The sequence below is a fragment of the Tamandua tetradactyla genome, chromosome 26, assembly GCF_023851605.1.
Source record: "Tamandua tetradactyla isolate mTamTet1 chromosome 26, mTamTet1.pri, whole genome shotgun sequence".
Taxonomy (NCBI): domain Eukaryota; kingdom Metazoa; phylum Chordata; class Mammalia; order Pilosa; family Myrmecophagidae; genus Tamandua; species Tamandua tetradactyla.
This window is the reverse complement of record NC_135352.1, coordinates 47173211-47194499: the sequence shown is the minus strand read 5'-3', so window position 1 is coordinate 47194499 and position 21289 is coordinate 47173211. Positions and strand designations below refer to the sequence as shown.

General features: G+C 49.2%; 1 protein-coding gene across 1 annotated transcript in view; it reads left to right on the top strand.

Annotated features, from left to right (window-relative positions):
* Positions 1–17688, top strand: part of CPE (carboxypeptidase E) — a 90988-nt gene extending 73300 nt beyond the window's left edge. The window contains exons 2-9 of the mRNA XM_077144682.1: positions 2406–2602; positions 4099–4266; positions 5363–5480; positions 6607–6789; positions 9171–9310; positions 13124–13223; positions 15276–15394; positions 16898–17688. Coding sequence (XP_077000797.1) covers positions 2406–2602; positions 4099–4266; positions 5363–5480; positions 6607–6789; positions 9171–9310; positions 13124–13223; positions 15276–15394; positions 16898–16996 — 1124 coding nt within the window. The 3' untranslated portion in view covers positions 16997–17688. The remainder of the gene's footprint in view (positions 1–2405; positions 2603–4098; positions 4267–5362; positions 5481–6606; positions 6790–9170; positions 9311–13123; positions 13224–15275; positions 15395–16897) is intronic.
* The last annotated feature ends 3601 nt before the right edge of the window (positions 17689–21289 follow it).

Genomic DNA, 21289 nt, shown 5'->3' with positions numbered 1-21289 from the left:
ACCCACGCCTGCCCCGCCCATGGCTCCCACACCCCTCCCAGCCCGCGCCCCGCCCCACCCGCGGCTCCCACGCCAGGCCCCAGCCCCGCCCGGCCCTGCCCACAGCCGCCCCCCTGCCGGGTCCCCGCCCAGAACTCACCCACGTGGCTCCAGGCTGGACGTTCCCTGGGCTGCCGCGTGGGCTCCCGGGGTCCTCGGTCCAGCAGATGCTGAGTGGAGCGTCGTGGCTCTTTCTCATTTCACAGGCTATGTCAGGAGGCTTCAAAGAATAGCTTTTCGGAGGCAGGTGGTAGGGTTTCAGAGTGACCTCATTTATTCCTAAGGAAAAAGCAAGATAAAATTACACTTTTTTCTCTTGCTGAGTGCCTTTCTTCTTACTTCCGTATTTAATTTTCTTCAAAATTATGACCTTCGCAGTTCTAACTTCATGTAAACATAGGGCGTTATTATCGTCATCTTAACTACCGTCTCCACAAATACAGTAGTCAAATCAGGGGAAGTTTGTCCCGGAGAGGAATTTCCAACAGGATTGAGGAAAAGAGATCACACTGTAAATTTTCGGTTGCATTGCGAAGGTAGACGAGTAAAACAGCAGTAGTGAGTAGTGTGGCTTGTGACAGAACCGCAGAAATCATTTCCCGCCCCAAACCATTAAAATTAAAATACAAAATATAAAACATCTGGAGGCCTAATTTAGTTAAGTGACTATGAGTTTGCTATTTCTCCTTCAAATGATTAAAATAAAATTTTGAACCCAGAGAAGTAATAAGAACAATTCCTTTGCTTTGTCTCCTCTTAGGCCTTGTTGGGGTATGAGCCGAGCTCTGTTGAGAGACTCGAAACTCCAAAGCTATGTTAGGATCAGGGAGCAGAGCCGCAGACGCCTCCGAAATTGGACTCTTCTCAGAAAACCTTGGGCAGCAGGCGTCTTAAGTGCCTCTGGCTGCCTCGGCTCCATTTTCTTTTGTAACGGACGCCTAAAGTCTCTCCTGAGTCCCAATCAAATCGGCACACCCAGAAAGGGGTGTGTAAAGCACACGAGTGTAACAGAAGGAAGAAAGATATGATTACTTAGAAGTAAAGCGGTGGTTAGAATGCCCGCCTTTCGTGCGGGAGACCCGGGTTCAATTCCAGGACCATGCACCCCCCCAAAGAAAAAGTGATTTAAAAAATCATGAGCAAAGAGCTGTTTTCAGGCAATCTCCTGGGGAAGGACCTGTTAAAGAAGTAGCTTAATGAGCGACTCCAGTGAAGACAGGGAGTATAAATAGCCCTGACCCTTCTCCCACCTGCTCCTTGGATTAAGATGAGCTCAACTCAGGCTGAGAGGTCACACAGGGCAACGTTTTGTGTGGTCACTCAAGCATAGGCTCAGGAATCTCAGGTGAGGGACATTTAAAGGACATATTTCCAGGAGAAAATTAACTTCAGCCTCTTTTCTTACAGGAGGAGCGAACAGTCCCAGTAACTGTGTATATGAGAACCCTTCCTCCTCCAGGAGATGGGCGGGGATGGGCGAGCAGAAAGGAGCCAGAGGATGGGTTAACTTTGGCACTTGCTCTGCAGTTTCATTACTCCTAAAACGCAGTGGACAGCTGAGGAACGGACAGCGGTGATTTACGTTTGAATTCTGAGCCCGTCAGTGAAATTACCCTTTTCGGGCTGCATTTGTGTAATAATGACGATGAAAATATCTGTTTTCCTTATTTAGTTAATGTAAAAAGGACATTAGCTTATGTACCGTGAGTACTCTCACAATAAGGTAATGCAATGTAACAATACTATTAAAACTTAATTATAGCAAACGCATAGCACCTGTTACATTATTTCCCGTAGTTCTTCTAAAACCTCCGAGATAGGGCCTGCTGTCACCTCTGTGTCACGGGTGGTGGAACAGCCACCAGAGCTGCCGAGGCTCAGCGGGCAGCAAGCGTGGGCGCATGTGCACGCGGGCGTCTGCCTCCAGACCCGTGCCCTTCATTCCTGTGGTTAGGAAACATGAAACGAAAAGCGTCGACCACTTGCGGGCTGTGTAGCTGTGCTCAGGCGCCATAAGCTGTCTGAGCGGCAGTTTCCCCTCTGGAAAGGATGTGGGCGACACTGAGGTTTGAACATGTGGTGAGGATGGACGAAGGAAACGAGCAACGTGCTTGGTGCAGGCTGGGCAAATAGCAGGCACCGGATACCCATTTGTAGTAGCTACTGGGGAGGCGTATGCAGCTGGGGAGAAGAATAGAAGGGTAGACGCGGCGTGCAGTGCTCTAGTATCTCAGGGCGGATTTCTACCGTCGCTTCGGGGGGCGAAGAAGCTGTCCGCTACGTGTTGTGGTGTGGGTAGGGGTCCAGCACCCGCCCTGGGCGCGCTGGGCCTTCTCTGTGGCCTCACGGAAACGCTGCTCTTTCAGGTGAGCCGGAGTTCAAGTACATCGGGAACATGCACGGAAACGAGGCTGTGGGCCGGGAGCTGCTGGTCTTCCTGGCCCAGTACCTGTGCAACGAGTACCAGCAGGGGAACGCCACGATCGTGGACCTAATCCACAGCACTCGCATCCACATCATGCCCTCCCTGAACCCCGACGGCTTCGAGAAGGCGGCGTCCCAGGTCAGTGCGGCAGGCGGGCTGGGCACGCTGTCCTGTCTGCGGGTCCGCACGGTCCTGCTCGCCTGCAGGAAAGCCTGTCCGAGCTCCAGGCCCTGAGGCCCGAGGGGCGGCTCAGCGCGCTGGGGAGAAACGTGCGGGGACTCAGGGGCTCCGGAGGACAGTGTCGTCAGAGAGGCTGCGAGTGATCACGTGTTCCGTTTTCCTGCTAAATCAACAATGCTCATCGATCCGTGCTGTGGCATTTCCTTCTCCCTGGGGCTTGGCGGGGGGGGGGGGGGGGGGGAGGAGACACGCCCTCCTGCGCCCCTGCCCGGAGCCCTCTCCTGACCCCAGGCGGAGGGGCCTTGGCCAGCTAGGCTTTGCAGCTTGGTTCTGTGCATCCTGAACAGAGATAAAGCGATTGCCTTTAAACCCAAACAACGTAATGCCTTTTAACTGTTAGGGAAGCTGGAAACTAACCACTTTTTAGAAGAAGATATATAGTGTGTGTTCCCTTTCTTTTGGGAATGGACAGAGCTGGGGGCGTTATATTTGCTCCTCTCTATAGTTTGCAATAATGTTCTCACTTTACTAAAATGTTAAAGTAAATATATTGTGTATTTATTTGTGGTTAAGAAAGATTTGTACCTTAAAAATAAAATCTCCAATGCACGATAATTTGGCACTGTATGAAACTTTGACAGTGCATTTCCGTAAATAAGAATAACAGTGAGGTAGTTTCTAACGTAAGAAGAGAAAAAATCTAGTAAAATAAAGGATTAAATTATTCAATATTTTAAGGTACTATTCAAAACTGTATGTGGAACGAAAAAAGTTATGATTGCTATTTTCTATCTTATAGATATTTGATCAAAATGTCTGAGATGACATGATCCCCAAAATATAGGAATTACTTTTATAATCATATTTATGTCATATAATAGGAAAAACCACATTACAAAGCATAATTGAATATCTTGGAAATTCGTTAATTTTACAGATGGCACCACTAGTAAAATGAAGGTTAAAATTAAACAGAAATTCCTGAAATCATAAACTTTCTATCTAGAGCCCCTGTTTGTTCATGTAGACTCTAAAGGGGAGGTATGCTATTAATACAGAAATTACTCATGCTAAACTGGTTTCTAACTTCTAATCTGATTTAGTGACTTAATATTTTAGATATTTCTTTTAAAAAGGCTACTATGATTTACAGAGGCCATGAATGGATTTACTTAAATCCAATTAGAGAGCGGCACGTTTGGAAACAGCTCATTATTAAGTTAACATGGATGGACATGCTGTAATATGATGATAAGTATCTTTAAAATAGTGCTATTATTATTGAAAATATTATCCATTTTAGTGGTCAGAGTCCCCACAGCCGACCCTTTGCCTGTGACCCGTGGTCTTGGTGCTGGGTGGTGCGGCCCGAGGGTGGGGGAAGCTGCCCCACCTCCGGGCGGCCCCGCGTGGGAAGCGGGCGCTGACCTCTGACCCCTCTCCTTGGCCTGCAGCCCGGCGAGCTGAAGGACTGGTTTGTGGGCCGCAGCAACGCCCAGGGCATCGACCTCAACCGGAACTTCCCCGACCTGGACCGCATCGTCTACGCCCACGAGAAGGAAGGCGGCCCGAACAACCACCTGCTGAGAAATCTGAAGAAAATCGTGGATCAGAACACAAAGGTGGGGGCTGCGCTCGCTTTCCTGGGGTTCGCCTCCAGCCTCTGGTGTCTTTATCACCGGGGAAGACGCGGGAGTGGTGTCCAAGCAAGGGGCAGCATGCATGGCGGGAGGGACCCGAGCCCGAGAGCAGAAGGAGGGCGGCGTCCTCGGAGCAGGGTGGGGAGGGCGGCTGTGGGCTCCCGCGGTGCCTTTGCCAGCTCTCAGCGACCGGTCTCGTGGCAGTGCTTCCCGCTGCTGGTGTCTCTTCTCCCCCTCGCCTCCTCTCCTACTGCCTTTTGGTCACGGCTGAGTTCCTTTCCCTGCTCGTTCTCCTGCAGCTCAGGGTCTTCTGGGGCTCTCTGACCTTCCGTGGGCTTGCAGCCCCTCCTGGCCGTCAGCGCACGCTGTCCCCGAGGCAGCCCTCTGACTGCGGACTCTAGTTTTCCAATGTCCTTCCCTTTATCTGGCGGCACACAGCACCTCAAGCCTGACATGTCAAAAAAACAAACATGATTTCCCTCAGAAGCTACTATTCTCTCATTTAGCCAGTCGCCAGAGTTAGAAATACCAGAATCCACCTTGATGTTTCCAACCCTGCCTCGCTCACCTGCCGTTGGCCTCCCAAGCTCACAGATGTGGCGCCCATTTCCTTTGCAGTGTCCCGCCTCTGCCCTCGAGCCGCCGCTCCAGCCCTGCGCCCTACTACGGCTCTCCCTGACCCGTCCAGTAGCTTCCTGTTCACGTTTTGTACCCAGCCTCTCCCCACTCCATTTAATCTTCCAGAATTCCCCCACAGACGTGGGAGCAGTCTCCACATTTGTACGCTGGTTTCCGAGTCACAAAGACAGAAGAACCGGCAGCTCACAAAGTAGAACTTTTAGGAGAACTTAAGCCTATTGAGCTATTTTCGGTGGTAAGCCTGAGTCCACGTGGGAATGTTGCTTTTACGGGAACCTTCTTTTGCTTGCAAAAGCAGCCACAGCAGGGCTCAAACCTCCCCAGCTTCCAGCTTTGTGCTGTTTTTTTTTTTTAACCTTTTCTATGCTGTTCCGTTGGTCAAGCGTCACACCAGTGGCCTCCAAGCATGTAATCCTGTCGCCCTGTCCACCCTGTGCAGCTTGCTCCTGAGACCAAGGCGGTCATCCACTGGATCATGGACATTCCGTTCGTGCTGTCCGCCAACCTCCACGGGGGAGACTTGGTGGCCAATTACCCCTACGACGAGACCCGCACGGGTAGGTGTCCCTCCCCTTCCTCGGCGCAACTGTGCCCCCAAGGAGGGACGGGGTGGGTGCTGCTGTGCTCGCGAAGGGAAGCTGGGCGCTGCGCAGACCCGCCGTGGGAACAGTCACGCTGGACAGAAACACCCCTTAGTTCACGTGCTGTTAGGCGGAAATGGACTGTGAACTTGTTCAAAGGTACAGCTGAAGAGAAGCACGGTCGTGACAGAATACCGAGGCGAGAGAGAGGGAGGAAGTGAAGGTCAGGAGCCAGGGCGGGACGCCAAAGCAGGAGTCATAGGTCCGTGAACAGGAAAGTTAGAAATGCGGCAGCTTCTTGGGTTTGGGCCGTTTGGATCTCACCCTTTCTTGCTCTCACAGTTCTGCAACTGGAAAGACGTCCGCTGTCATCAGCAAGGGGAAGTAGTGCTCTGAGTTTTTTAAAATTTTCATTATGATTCAGACAAAGCAAGCTTTAACCAGGTCTATCTTTCACCTTACTTCTTGTCGCTCTAGGAACTTTCCATTGGATCCTTTCTCAGAGCCTGAGAAGAGTTAGCTCATAGAAACACAAGGATGATTATTTTAGAGTTTATTGAAAACTTTGGGTTTTGAAGAAAGTCTCTGATGAAATGACATTAAATAAATGTACAGATTTTGTGGTTTCTTGACAGATGGGAAACCTGTAGTCCTGGCATATTTTATTATGTATGGATAAAAGTGCAATATCAAAACACATATGTCTTTTTCATTATACCCACATGAACATTTTTAGAAGAACCTAGAATCATATACTGAAGGGCATTTCTGAAAGCACTTCATAACGACTGTGAGGCTGCTGCAGGTGATGTTTTTATTTAAAAATTTAACGATTAGAAACCTCTTTGTTGTCTCCTCAGGAACAGTTTTCTTGGGCTTCTCACCTTTTGTGTGAGGTTTATTCCATTCGTAAGTAAGAGGTGTCAGGAATGGATGTTATATCACCGAAAACACTGTCATTGTCGTGTCCTTAAGGCCTCACCCTTTTCATAGTGAGGCAGCTGGAAAGGCACACGAGAGTAGCCCAGCCCTAGCCACTCCGGAAACCACGCAGCGCTGTGGCTGGACCTGACTTCGTCCATCTTGGTGGATTTATTTCCAGGCAGCGCCCACGAATACAGCTCCTGCCCAGATGACGCCATATTCCAGAGCTTGGCTCGGACCTACTCTTCTTCTAACCCCGCCATGTCTGACCCCAACCGGCCTCCGTGCCGAAAGAACGACGACGACAGCAGCTTTGTAGACGGGACGACCAACGGTGGAGCCTGGTACAGCGTACCCGGTGGTGAGTCCCACCTGCTGTGACAGCGTGGAGGCGGCTGGACTCGCCGTTTAAATAGGGAGCGATTTAGGCTTAGACAGTCTTTAATTCTCCTAAATCGTTAAGAAGAGACTGAACCTATAGTTCAGCCATTAAATTTGGTCAGTTTTCTAGTGATTACTGTTTAGATTTTTTTCTGTTTTTCATGATTTTTCAGTTGATGGTCACTAAGAGACACTGAAAAGGCCCACTGGGAAAACTGAATATTGTTACTGGCTCTACTCTTCAAATTCTGGATTTAGGGGTTAAGATTAGCAGCCAAGGCTCTAAGAGCTGTGGAATAATACTCGCCTCTGTCCAGCAATGGAGTCTGAATTGTAAAGATGCATGCATTGACTTTCTTGTTATCTAAAAACCATTTTCTATGGTGTACCTGGAAATGAAAGCGAGAATCAGTTATGGCATTAGCAGCACTGCCTAATTATATGAGTTTTGTTTTGCTTAATGTAGTTAATTACCTGGATTTATGCAATGAGGTAAATACTCCTGATTTTTTCCTTCTTGATATATATTTACTTCTGCTTTTATATTGATTTTGCATTTGGCTAGTTCAAAAGTAAGTACTTGTATTCCTATAGATGGAGAAGTAAAGCCTATATCAGATACAGGATTTACATAAAGTAAAAAATGGCTTATGGGGCGTAATTTTATAATACAGCTTCCATAAAACCTTTCATAATCCCATTACAATTATCCTTAGGCACAAATAGTGCTTTGTCTACAGAATGTCAAATAATTTTAATCCCTAAAACTGTAGTAATAATATTTATCCTAGTCACTGATTATCTCCCAAAAATAAACAGTAAATTAAGTTTTGATTGTCTTTAGTGCCTTAGAAAATGAATTTAATCAGTGCCTTTGGTTGGGTTTCCTAAAGTAGGGCCAGAGACAGGAAGTGGGATCCAATGATTCATTGCATGACAGGAAAAACCCTGGAAAACAGCGAATAAGGAAAAGTAAGGAGGGGGAGTAGAGTGGAGAAATGAAGAGGATAAATAAGAGTAAGGAAATAGTAAACAGAGGGGAGTAAGGAAGGGACAGAGGGGAATAGGGAAGGGACAGAGGGGAGTAGGGAAGGGAACAGAGAGGAGTAAGGAAGGTTCTAGGGCTGAGTAAGTAAACGTTCTCAGGTCAAGGGCCGCCTGTCTGAGCCACCAGCAGGGACCCCTGGAGCTGAACCCCTGGCAGGGGTGTCCCCTCCTGAGTAATGGGGACCCCTGGAGCTGAACCCCTGGCAGGGGTGTCCCCTCCTGAGTAACGGGGACCCCTGGAGCTGAACCCCTTAGGCACGGGGCCCAGCCTATTTGGCTGTGTGTCCATCCACCTTTGTGCGTGGTGGCCCTGTGGGGTTGGGTTTAGTCTCCTGGTTGCTGAGACAAGGACCATGTGATAGGTTGGCTGAACAAAAGGAATGTAGGCTCAGGGTTCCCGGGCTAGGAGGTGTTTTCTGTCTGTCTGTCTGTCTTTGGTGTTCCTTGACTTTTGGGGGGCAGTGCACCTTAGGCATTTTCTCCTTCCTCTTTTGCTGACTTCCAGCTTTGGCTGCTCTCCTTCCATGTCCAGTTCTCTCTGCCTTGAAGACCTTCAGCCATGTTGGCTTAACGCCCACTCTCATTTCTCCCGGCACATCTTAATTAGAACACTGGGCTCACACCCAGTGCCTGGGACCTTCTTTTTGTGGGGGGCGTGGGTCCCACCCAGCGGTGGGGCTGGACGCTGGAACCTCCAGGCCAGGGGCTGTCCCTGGAGAGGTGGGGGGCTGTGAGCCCTTCCCACCCTCAGGGCAGCTGGGGAGCTCGCCCTGGCCTGCGAGCGCCAGCAGAGTCACCGCTGATGGGAATCCAATTCAAACCAGGGCAGCTCTGCATGCAGATTCTTCTCTCGGTGCAGTCTGAGGTACTGTCACCATCATGCCTAATGCACTGGGCAGTGCTGAATTTGCATGTAGTATTTAACAAGAGTCCCAATCATTCACGTTGTTTGGTGGATTTAAGGAACGAGTAGCATGTGTGGTGACCTCACGTGGCCCTCCAAGTTCTCTCCTGACAGAGATGTGGGCTTCAAGGACGTGCATTTCTTTAATAAGCCAGCGGGGACTGGTTCTCCCGGGCTGTCTCCCAGAGGCATTGGCAGCGCCGACCCTCCAGCTGCAGCACCTTTCGCGAAGGGCTTGCTGAGACCCTGGAGGGTCTGTCTTGGGTGATGCCATCTCTGAGGCTCGTGGGCGGTTCCCCTGCTGGTTCCCCACAGGCTGCCTGACCCTCCGCCCGGGGCCGGCGTGGGGCAGGGCCTGAGCAGGACAGTGACGTGGTCCCATGTGCCAACTGTCCTCTCCACCTCGGCAGGGATGCAGGACTTCAACTACCTCAGCAGCAACTGTTTCGAGGTCACGGTGGAGCTGAGCTGTGACAAGTTCCCGCCTGAAGAGACTCTGCAGAGCTACTGGGAGGACAACAAAAACTCGCTGATTAGCTACATCCAACAGGTAAGCGCTGACTGCTCAGGAAACGGGGTGTTTGCGAGCATGGAGGCTGGTGAGCAGTGGAGGGTACAGGTGGGTCCATCGGATGTGGCAAGAGGAGCACATGTGGAGAGCAGCTGCCAGGAGGGCTTCGCTTCGGCTTTCACTTATTTCCTGTTTGCAAATTCCATTTTCCATCCAAATTCAAATGGAGAAAAGAGAATTTCATGGGCCGGCAGTCTAGACAAACTTTAGAAATTATTTTGACATAAACAAATGCTGTTAAATAAATATGTAACTCTTTGCACATATACGTACAACTATAAATGTACACATACAAAACCAATATTGAAAAAATGTTAAATCAGCCTAAGAATTACTTTATATATGTCAGATATTCATGTATCTTACCAAAATGGAGCAGCCTCATCGTGTAGATTCGGTGCTGATTGGACACTGATGAAGGAACCCCCATCACACAGGAGTTTTTCAGTCAATGGAATTTTGCTGCGCACACACACACAAAGGTGGCTTTCAGACCACAAAAAGCAAAGCTCGTTAGCCACGTTCACCCTGAAACAACTTTGGTGGGAGCACCTGTGGAGAGTCTCCTCTGCGGAGAGCTATGCAGAATGCATATCTAAGGACAAAGTTAACTACAGAATGTACTTTAGAGTAGAGGAATTAAGGTGAGGGATTTGGTGTGTTTGCACTTGAATATATAAAGACTGTTCCCTTAATGCAGTGACTTTCCCAAAGTTACTGAACCATTGTCCTGTAGGGAACATGGAGGCAGGGGTGGTGAGCGGGCCTCAGCGGCGTGAGCACCGGCTCGCCAGAGGATGTGACAGCTGGAGTGTGGGCTCGTGCCGCGAGGGACGGCAGCACAGAGGGGCCATAACCCAGGTCCTGGGTCCAGGAAGGGCTTCTTGGCGCCCTGCTCTGAGATTTACACAGTGGAGGCAGGGAGGCCAGCGTTCGGGTCAACAATAAAAATGGGCTCGGGTGCTGCTTGAGTCCACTCCTCGTTCTTGAGGAAAAAGGATGGCAGGGACAAAGTACAACGCAGATGCACGCAGCCAGGAAAGAGGCAGAATTTGTCCCGTTCACTGTGGCAGGAGGGCGCGCAGCCGGCTCGTCGAATGGTTACAGCAGTTTGTGTAGGAACAGGCTGGAGAGGGGACAGCGCACACAGCAGTCTCCTGTGCTCGTGGGGTGGGTTCTGATCCACCCTGAATAGGATGTCAGTGCCTGGGCGTAAGCCGTGTAGACACAGTAGCAGTGTGTGTGATGAGCTCATGCAGTGGGAGAGTGCAGCCAGCCAGGCGAGCAGCTGGGTAAGGAGAAGAGCCGCCCCTCTGGCTCCCGGGGTGTGGTCCCTGGGCCCCGTGCCAGCTTGTCCTGGGCCCTTTTTGGGGATGGTGTCCCGTCCGGCCACCGAGTCATGCTCTCTGTGGGGCAGAGCCGAGGGTCTCCACCCTCAGCAGAGCCCTGGGCAAAGCCTGGCTACGTGGCTGCTGGAGAACTGCGGATGGAAACAACCTGATGATGGGAGAGCATCTCCCAGACGATTCTCCAGCCTTGGCTGGCTGAAGTGAAATCTGGGGAGCGCCCATTGCAGGGCGGACAGTGTAGGAAAACAGCTGCTGCAGGCGCGCGCGGACGGGGGGCGTCTTGTCTCCCTTGGGAAAGGCATGAAGTGGCGGTGTTCTCCGGTCTGCGCCCGCGGGTGGCTGGGAGGGTCCCTAAACGTCCACTGAGACGTGTTCCTACAGCGGGATTTTTCAAATAGGATAGTTGCACCCCATGGCTGGCATGTTAGAGACAGAGATGTTTTCTTACGCTGTCTGCTGAGCTGTATACTGCAGTGCAGCGCTCGGCTTTCAAGGGCACAAAACGCTGAAGTCATGAATGTTAACTGGGCACACAGTGCCCAATAGAGATACATGGTGTATTTTTCCCATGATTATTTGACTTATTTTCCAAAAGTAAAGAAATGTATAACTTTCATTTCTCTCAGGTTCCTGGTATGGACAATGTCAGGATAACAGTGCCTCCAGATGGGTAAAGCAACTGTGGATAAAAAACCCCTCTGGGCAAGGCAGAAGCTCTCTAAATTTATTTCACTAGCCTTTATGTTAAGAATTGTAAAATTATTTTTCCTCTGGTTTTCTGCCCCATGCCTTTTCCACATGTACACTTCCTCCTCCTCTCCACAGTTTTTCTGATTGGCAACACTTTCTCACCTTGTGAATTTCATTTGGAATGGTAACTTTTCATGTTTTCATTATTAAATTTCAATCTCTTTCAATTTCAGTTGGCAAATTCATAAATAAGTTTTGGGAAATAAAATCAAAGGTTTAGTAGGTCTTGAAAATGTTTTTCATTTTCAAAATATATTTACTCTCTGTTAATTATACTGTTTGCCAATAAAATTATCGTTCACTATTATTGATAACATATGTAACTTTTTGCCATTTGTAAATTGCCTTTAAAGAATCCTGTGTTACTTTTGCAAAGCAAAAGATTTTGCTGATGATCAGGACATCTTTCTGGTAAATCTTGTAACACTGCCAAATTTATTTTTTGATGATAAAGGGATACATGAGATTTGTTGTACATTCTATAGGGAAATATTCAAAATCATCAGTACCAAAAGAAAATTAACTTCCTAGGGCCGTATTGGGTGAGAGCAATTTGAGCACTTGCGAGATCAGAGCATATGTTGTTGGTGATGAGGCTAATGACCGCAACTGATTCAGTTTTTTTTTCAATAGCTGCTCATCCACTTTCTCCCTAAGTCGGTATTCAGACTTGTGATGTTTGGGTGTCTTTCACAGCACGTTTCCAGCTAAAATACAATTGTTTATGGGTTTAATGCAGAAGTAGCCAGAGGATATATCTTTTTAAAAAGCATTTTGATTGAGATATATTTACATACCATATAACCCAGCCAGACTGCACACTCATTGGTTCTAGTATATTCACAGTTGTGCATTCAACACAACAATCAATTTTTGAGCATTTTCATTGCTCCAAAGAGAAAAACCCTAAGCTTCTGGGCAGCCGCCACTCCATCCCTCCACCCTTCCCCAACCGTACATGAACACTAGTGGGTTTCCATCTCTATAGATTTATTTATATTTACATTTTATATAAATAGAATCAGATGATATATAATACTCTGTGTCTGGTTTCTTTCACTTAGCACAATGGTTTTACATATTGTTATTATTAATTAGAGAAGTTGTAGGTTTAGAGAAAAGTCGTATAAACAATACAAGCTCTCATATGCTCCCTGACTGTTGACGCTGCATTCATGGCAGAGGAGGGAATGTTAGAATGGTGCCGTTGTCGGTCATCCTGGCTGACGGCAGGTGCATTTCCCCCTATGCTGCCGCTTCGTGCCTGTGTCCGCATGTCATGGCCATGGACGCAGGCTGTGGTCTTGTCCCATCAGCCGCCATCCCTTCTCCATGGTGGCTCACCGCATGGCCCAGCCCTGCCCCGCTGCGCCTCGGCTGGACGCGTGCTGCCCTGTTCACTGGCACACGCAGCTGCCGCGTTAGAGGAAAATAACGGGCTGGAGACCAGAACCTGCCAGAACCTCCCTCGTCTGTGATGGTTCAGCAGGAACTTCTGAGACCTACTTCTCAGGGGTTACTTCTCATTTGTGCATTTAAGAGAAGGTGGAGCAAAAAGTGCACAAACTGGAGTGGCTTCGGAGCGTGCTCTGTTCCTAGGCCACGGGGCATGCGGTAGTTTGCTGGGAGATGCGGGGCTGGGCACGAAGCGCGTTTCGGGCCGTGTGTGACGCATCCTGCGTGCCCTCCACAGGTGCACCGGGGCGTGAAGGGGTTCGTCCGTGACCTCCAGGGCCAGCCCATCGCCAACGCGACCCTGTCGGTGGAGGGCCTGGACCATGACGTGACCTCAGGTGGGTGCTCGGGCTGCTTCTGTGCTGGCCTGGGCTCTGTCAGCCGGAGGCAGATGTGGGCAGCTGCCCGGTGCATGGCAGCCCCAGTGGGCCAAGAGACGAAAACACCCTCCGCTGACTTAGAGCCCAGGCCTCCTAGTGTCTCGAGAAGTGCCCACGACCTGCGAACTAGTGGGTAGCAGGAGTGGCACAGACAGATCTGCCAGCAGTTCTGTGTCTAGGATTTTCACGCGTTTCTTCATTTAACCCTTATGTAAATCCATTTTCTACTCATTGGAAAGTGAGACTCAGCGAAGTTAAATGACTTGTTTAAGGTGAGACAAGATGTGAGAAGGGTGGAGGTGTACTATTAGTTATTTCGAGGTTTAGGCCCTGCTAAACTAGGGACTTTGGTGTATTTTCCTGGCAAATCCATCTGCTCTTGTCAATAACTATAACTTTAGCTTAACTGGCATTTGTTGGGTTCTTTTCAACAAGAACAACAATTCACATTTAATTATGAATTCTTTGCATATTTCTAAACCTTACAAATAATTAACCTTTAGCTTGTTTTTGAAACCACTCCATACCATTACCTCTTTCTTAACCTCCATATCTACAACTTGGATTTTTAAAAAAATCTTTAACATGTCCTCTAAAGCTCTGCTCGTTGGTTCACTCCACACGTGTTCATCAGTCACCGGCAGCGCGCCGGACTCAGCAGGTGCGGCCCTAACCCCACAGGGAGGCCTTTCGGAAAGGTGGGACTTTGTCCCCTGCGGCCCGAGGATCTCTTCTGTTAACCTGAATATGCCAGGGACTCGTCACCCTCCTGCGTGCCATGGTGCAGAAGGTCTGGGGACATTTACCGGGCAAACCCGTGTAGACAAGAGAGAGGAGAACTCTGGGGAGCCGGCCCCGGGACGCTCCAGCCCTTCCAAGACAGGGTCACGGGGGAGCTGTCAGTGGGGTCTGGAGTGGAAGCTGGGAGAAAAGTGGCCCAAGAAGGAGGGAGGGAGGGATGGAAACATGCCGAGAACGATGCGGCTTGTGAGGGAACCTCGGACTCAGCAGCTGGCAGGAGCTTGACAGAATCTGTGGCAGTGCAGTGCTAGGTCCGGCCTGGAGCAGACCCTAGAGAATGGGCCGAGACACTGGAGAAGGTGCTGGCAAGTGTTTCCAAAGATTTTGCTGAAAAGCAAAGCAAAGAAATGAGGTCCTGGCTGAGGAGAAATGTGGGGGCTGGAAGATGTGGCGAGGGGTCTTACGAGATGAGATGCGGAGTGTCGGCTGGGAGGCGGGTGCTAGGAGGAGGGAGGGGCGGTGTCCCTGAGCACCGTGGCACCTTGCCTGTGGCCTCGGCACCACCCAAGCCGTACCCCAGGCGGCGGCTGAGGTTTCCACAGCCACGAGCAGTCCCGTGGGCACCTGCAGTGGATGCGGGGTGCTGGCGGCTGCTAGGCCAGGGCAGCCCAGGGGGAGAGCTTCCACCGGCTGGAGCTGAGGGCCCGAGAGCTGCCACCCAGTGGGCGCCAAGTCCCGCAGGCGAGGAGGGCACTGCCGGGACGCGGGGAGCGGGCACAGCACTACGTGACTCTGCTTGGTTAGGGCCCTCTGGAGAGCTTGTTGAGAACGCCTTCTAGAAGGCACCCAGACCTACCTCTTCTGAATCCTTGGGAATCTAGAACCCCAACAGGAGCTTCCGGGGACCCTGGGGCGCGGTCTTGGCCCCGGTCTGTGAACACTGCTCTGGATGGAGCTCAGACCCGGTGCCCGGGGTTGGCCCTCACTGCCCGGGAGCTTTATATGGCTTTCCAGGATGCGATTAAAGATCCATCCTCTGAGGGCATTTATTAGACAACTTAACATTGATATCTGTAAAACAGCTGTAAAAAATGAGGCTCTGTAGACAGCGTCACGACCTTTCTAATGGAATTTCATTAAATTCCACGTACGCTGACTTTAGAAATAGGGAAGCCAGTCAAGTTGAGCTGAGCTGTGGGAGATGTTTTTGGATGCTGTGCTCTGTAATTCACATTTGCATCTTGTGGTTTGTGTTCTGCTTCCTTCCAGCGAGTGACGGCGATTACTGGAGGCTGCTGGTACCTGGGAACTATAAGCTCACGGCCTCAGCTCCAGGCTACCTGGCTACGACCAAGAAGGTGGCAGTTCCTTACAGCCCTGCAGTTAGGGTAAGTAATCACGACAGCCATTTAGACTTATCGATTTACCATGTTCAGACACATCTAAGGGGTTTATATGTAGCCTTCATAACAACTCTATGAGGTACATGTCTTTATTACCCCTTTTAGCAGAGGAGAAAACTGAGGCTGGGGAAGACAAAGGGTTTACCCCAGGTCTCCCTGGATGATTGACTACCACTCAGTGTGGAACTCTGTTACTGTTTTTCGTTTTTCAAGGTGCTTTACAGCAAGAAAATAAAACTTTAAAAAAGCGAAACACTCATTTGATCACCTTGATTTCCATCTAAATGGGATTGTCCCAGTAATCTTTTTTTTATCTCTAATACTTGGCATAGTGCCTCAATAAATATTTGAACAAATAAACGATGCCTGCCAGACAATCTCAGCATTAACCATTGATTACGCGCCTCCTCTGAGCAAGGCTGTGTGAGGCACTATCAGAAACGACATCTGGTTTCAGCAGAGCCCAGTAACGCTGCTCTGAAGGTGATGGCAACGAGACCAAAACTTTTCCAAGAGCGGAATTTTACTGTTTTCTTAGTATTACATTAATGGGCCCCTGGGATAGCCTACAGGGCTTCCAATCATAAAGCTTATTTAAAAAGAATTTATTTGTATTTTTGGTTATACGTCCAAAATTTGCAGCTATTTTCTTTTTGCCAACAAATTATCTTGTTTTTTTAACCGGTGCTTTGGTCTCAGATTGCACAGGTGTTACACAGGAGAGAAATTTGGGCAAATTAAATTTAGGGAAAAGTTGCTCCATTAGTAGGTTGCACAAGATTCAATTATTTTGGCCCCAGGCCTTCCTAGTTTGTTGGTTAAAAGGTGGTGAGCAGTGCAAATGGCCGTGGTTCACCTGGCCAAGTCAAGGACCCTCAGTTCCCTCTGGAATGAGGGAAGAGAAGGGCTGGGGGGCCCGAGGGGAAGGGGGGTGCTACAGCCCTCGGCTGTGGAAATGTGTGGTTCTCCACAGACCAGGGAGGAACCCCGTTCATGCGGAGAGTTCAGCTCTGCGGCAGTTTGGAAATGCGTGTGCGCCCGTCAGTTTAGTGTTCAGGAGCTGTGAGGTGCAGCCTTCCGGTTTGGGGGCCCAGGCCACTGGCTGCGCAGCGCACCTGTGCCGGTCCCCTGGCTGTTAGGAGAGAGGTCAGCGTTGACAGCAGAGACTCACCGAATAGTCAGTGGCAGAGAAATAATCGTGTCTCCTCTTTCAGTGGGAGGCAAAAGACTGGAGCGCAGGATTTTGTTTAACTATATCTCCCTTCAAATAACCGTAGCTATTAGATCCAAGCACATTTCAGACAAAAGGGCTTTTAATTCTTTTTTTTTCCTAAATGTATCTTTTTTTGCCTATCACTAGAGATTTTTTAGCGTTTACTTTACTTCAGGAGGCTGGGCTGAGCTTATTCTACAGTTGCTCTTATTTTTTATTTCAGTTTCTAAAACTACATATACAGTTTGATATTTTTTCTTGATTTTCTCCTTTAGGTTGATTTTGAACTGGAGTCATTTTCTGAAAGGAAAGAAGAGGAGAAGGAAGAATTGATGGAATGGTGGAAAATGATGTCAGAAACTTTAAATTTTTAGAGAGGCTTATAATTAGCTACTTTTAATCTATCGTATATTATGTAAGATGATGCAAGGTAGCCATTTTCTTTTAGATTTTGTGCAGTTAATATTTAATGTTGATATATTTTTAGTCATTAAATGTTAATTGGCATTACTTAATATACATAGACTCTTAGGTGAAAAATATAAGAACTTGATCTATTTCATTCTCTTATATAACATTCATTTTCCTACATATATTATGTGGACTGTAGAAAAGATTTACGTAAACTTGCCAGCTTAAACTTAAACACAATATTCCATGTATTAGTTATGATGTAGAACTTTAAAAATAATTCTAGCTTTTAAAAATCAGTGAAGTCCCAATGGTGAAAATGTCGTATGGAGGCCATCGAAAAGGTCAACAGTTGCAACTTGGGATTGTCAGCACGACACTGCAGGAGCTAAAGTTCGTTTGAGTTGTCATTTGTACCTTGTGCTCAGTAGCTATATGACCGTGATCTTATTCATGCACTTTTGATGGGAAGGAAATAGAGAAGTTTACCAAGAAGTTTTATGAAAGGAATGGAAACTTACTTCTGCTCGTATATAACAAGGGTAATGCAGGTCTTAATATTTAGCCTATTAACTTTACTTCAAGGTTTAGGGTTTTCTTTTGGTTATAGATTGGTCTAGAATTGCATTCTGAATAAATAAAGGTTAAAAAAAAAACTCCCCTCATGGTGTATTTTAATTTTCTGTGATTTTTGATCTAGTGTTTGGTCACGTGATGAAAACAAGTATTTGCCTAGTAGTGGCTTCTTATTTGTCCATCTTCTACATTTTGAAATTTATTAAGTGCTGGATGTATGTCAAGCGCTGTGCGGACTCAATACATAACATGGTAGATGAAATGGCGTATTCCGTGGATCTTATCAGCCAGTGTGGATACAGGCATTATATACACATACATACAAATTAATATGCAATTATGCGTTGTGCAGAGTGAGTGACGGGAGAGAATGAGGGCTCGAGGAGGGAATGACAGAGCAGCTGACAGACTGGATGAGGCCAGTCAGGGAAGGCTTTTAATGCACGGAATGTAAGCCCTGTCGTGCAATGTAAGTAGGAGAGAGTGATGCAGAGTGATGAGTGTAGAAGTGTGTATGTATGTGTGTGTGGTGCGAGCTGATCAACGTTCCAGGCACAGGTTTTTGTTAAAATAATAGTAACTTCTATGATAACAGACCTCAAATGTATAACAGCTTAACCGCGATGGAATCATACCTGGCATTGCACCAGGTACAGAAGAGAACGGTGGGGAGGGCCTCTCCGTGCAGTTGCTCCAGGGCCCTCAGCAGCTCTGCCGTCTTCTCCTGTGGCCCCCAGAGTTGCTCTGGGGCCATCTTCATCTCGGCTGGAGGGAAACCAGGAAGGGCAGGGAGGAGCGGGTGGGGGCGTCTGCGGGGGCCAGGCTGGGAGGTGCTGCGCCTTCACTTCTGCTCACGTGACTTGGCTGCAGTTTCGTCCTGTGGCACAGCAGCTGCGAGGGGTTGGGGAAATGGTTCTAGCAGCGTCCCAGGTTGGTTGGGTGATACGGAGTTTGGTGAGCATCCAACAGTCTCTGCAGATAGAAGGAGCAGCAGGTGCAAAGGTACTGGGGCAGTGAAGCACGTGGCTTGCTGGAGGACCGAAATAAAGACGGAACGGCTAGAACAGAGGTGTGAGAGGTGAGGAGTAAAGCCCAGGGAAGGGGACAGAGAAGGAATCAGGGTCTTGTGGACCAGAACGAAGATTTTGGATTTTGTTTGTAGAGTCACTGAATGTTTCTAAGCTGGAAAGTGTCCTAATTTATGTTTTAAAGAACATTCTGGATACTGTGTGGAGATCGGAAGCAAGATCAGTAAGAAAGTGTTTTTGCTTTCGGGCTGCTAAACAAACACCATGCAGCAGGTTGGCTAGCAGGGGGGCTATTGCCCCCGTTTCGTCGGCTGGAAGGCTGCTTGAGGCTCAGGGTGCTCCGGCTGGCCGTGCTCTTTGGGTCTTGGCTTCTCCTTCATGGGCGATGTGCGTGGCAGTGTCTTCTCCACTCTCTTCCGATCACGTTTGCTTCCGGCTTCTGGCTGCGCGCTGTGGTTTCTCTTCTCTTTCTGTTTGTAAAGGACTCCGGGAATACCTGATTCACCTCCCACCTTAACTGAGTAACATCTTCAAGCCTGTGTAGAGGGTCCTCACCCTCCAGAATAAGGACCTTTTCCAAGCTGGGGTGAAATTCAGCCCCCACAGGAAGCAGGAGCAGAAGCCCAGGAGACAGAGGCTAAGTCAGACCCTCCAGTGGGGACCACTGCGGTCGATGTTAGGAGTGAAGTTGGCACATTTTGGTGAAGGATTGGATGCAAGTGGTGAGGCAGGTGTGAAAGATGAGACAAGACTTATAACTTGAGAAATTAGGTGCACAGGTGTAGAATCTTGGAGAGGCAGACTGGCAGAGATGGGAAAACCAAGATATTATTGTGTGAGATGCCTGTGCCTGTGCAACAGGCCAATGGAGGTTTTGAGTGTGTGGTTGGATATTCTGTATCTGAAGCTCATGAAAGAGGGCTCAGACTGGATATACAGATTTGGGTGAAATCGGCGTATTGGTACGGTGATTGTATAATTAAGTCATACAAATTGGGGCACTTTTGAGTATGAAAGGGCACAGTGAATTATGCCAGGACAACAGGTTTTATATGGGACTGTTCAGCGTAAATTTAGACAGAGGACTGCCTACACGTAGATGGTATTTAAAGCCAAGGGAATGGAGAAAATCCCCTAGGTGGAGCCCATAGAGGGAGGAGAAAACTAGGATTAGGGCTGACATCTCAAGAACTTCAAAATTTTACTCTTTGGGGTTTATTTAGGACAAGATAGGCTGGATGCTGCTGCTGGAACAGGCAGTCCCCAACCTCAGGGTTGTAGCATAGCAGGGATTTATTTTCACTCGTGAGAAGTGTGGAGGGCCACCCAACTCTCCAGGAAATTAGTCCTACATGGAGTGACTCAGCGACAGCTAATGCTTCAGCTTTGTGGCTTCTCAGCCTCTTCTCTGGGTCCCAGGGAGAGAGAACTGGAGTTGTTTCTGCCACAGCTCGTTGGAAAAAGCCAGTCGGATGGCCGTGCTCAGCTGCAGGGTGGCCAACACCCTGCCACCGCCGTGGCCCTTCCTTCTGCTCACCAGCTCACATTTGCACCTGTTTTTCTAAACACAGGATTTATCCAGGCCCCTCAGCACAGGAGGCAACTCAAAGTCACATGCAGTCAGGGCCCTGAGCTTCTCGTCTGGGATCCTGAGCCAGCCCATCGTGGTCTCTACATCAGGTCTGCAGGGGCATGCTTGCTCCAGAGACCTTTGATGAGAACAGTGACATTTCTGTCCCTTCACAGCCAGCGGACAGCGGTGGGGTACAGTCAAGGAGGCATCAACAAACACTCCCACTCAAAGACCAGAGCGGGTAGCTCCCACGGGTCTGCAGCAATTCTGAAATCTTGCTGAGGGGGAGTTTGCAGGCCTCATATTTCGGGGTGGGAAATACTCCTAAATTCAGACGTGAGTCTGCACGCTGGAAGAGTGCCCTCCTTTCACCGTGGGCCAGGCCCTCTTCGCCCTCTTGGGCTCTTTTTATACGTTCACTGAGGACCTCGGCTGAAGGAGCCCAGGCCCCGCACAGCTGCACATGTGGAAGGAAGGGTGTCTCAAGTCACGGCAGCAGGGAGGAAGAGAAGCTGAGAGCCATGGGGGAGCTTCCAGCTGCCTTGGCATGCGGGTGACACAGGTAAGCTCTTCTCACGTATCGCTGACCAGAGCTAGACACATGGCCTTGCATGAAAGCACGGGAACTGGAGAGGCGGGGAAACAAGTACAACACCCATCTCCACCGCAGGGCTGTGCAGACCAGGGCACGCACCCACCCGCCACGGAAGGGAGGTGTGCACACCACGCAGCCTGGCCCTGGTGACTCTTCTCCATGATACGTGGCTGCAAGGCTCCCACGCTTCCTTCTCAACCTGAACAGGATCTGGGCACTGTCGGAGAGAAACAGCATCCCCCCACCTTCATGTTTCTATGCTGGAAAACCCACCCTGGGGTAAGACTCCCGGCCCAGGCCACCCCTCACTCACACATCCTCTAGGAGAAAGCGCTTGCCTAATGTTGACTGAGAACGGAGCTACCTGCTGGGGCAACCCATCTAAGGACTGAGAGCATGTCCTTCCCCCTTCTCTGCCTTGCATGAAGCTCACGTGCAGGGAGGGGGACAGGAGGGGGACACAAGGTAGGGACAGGAAGGAACA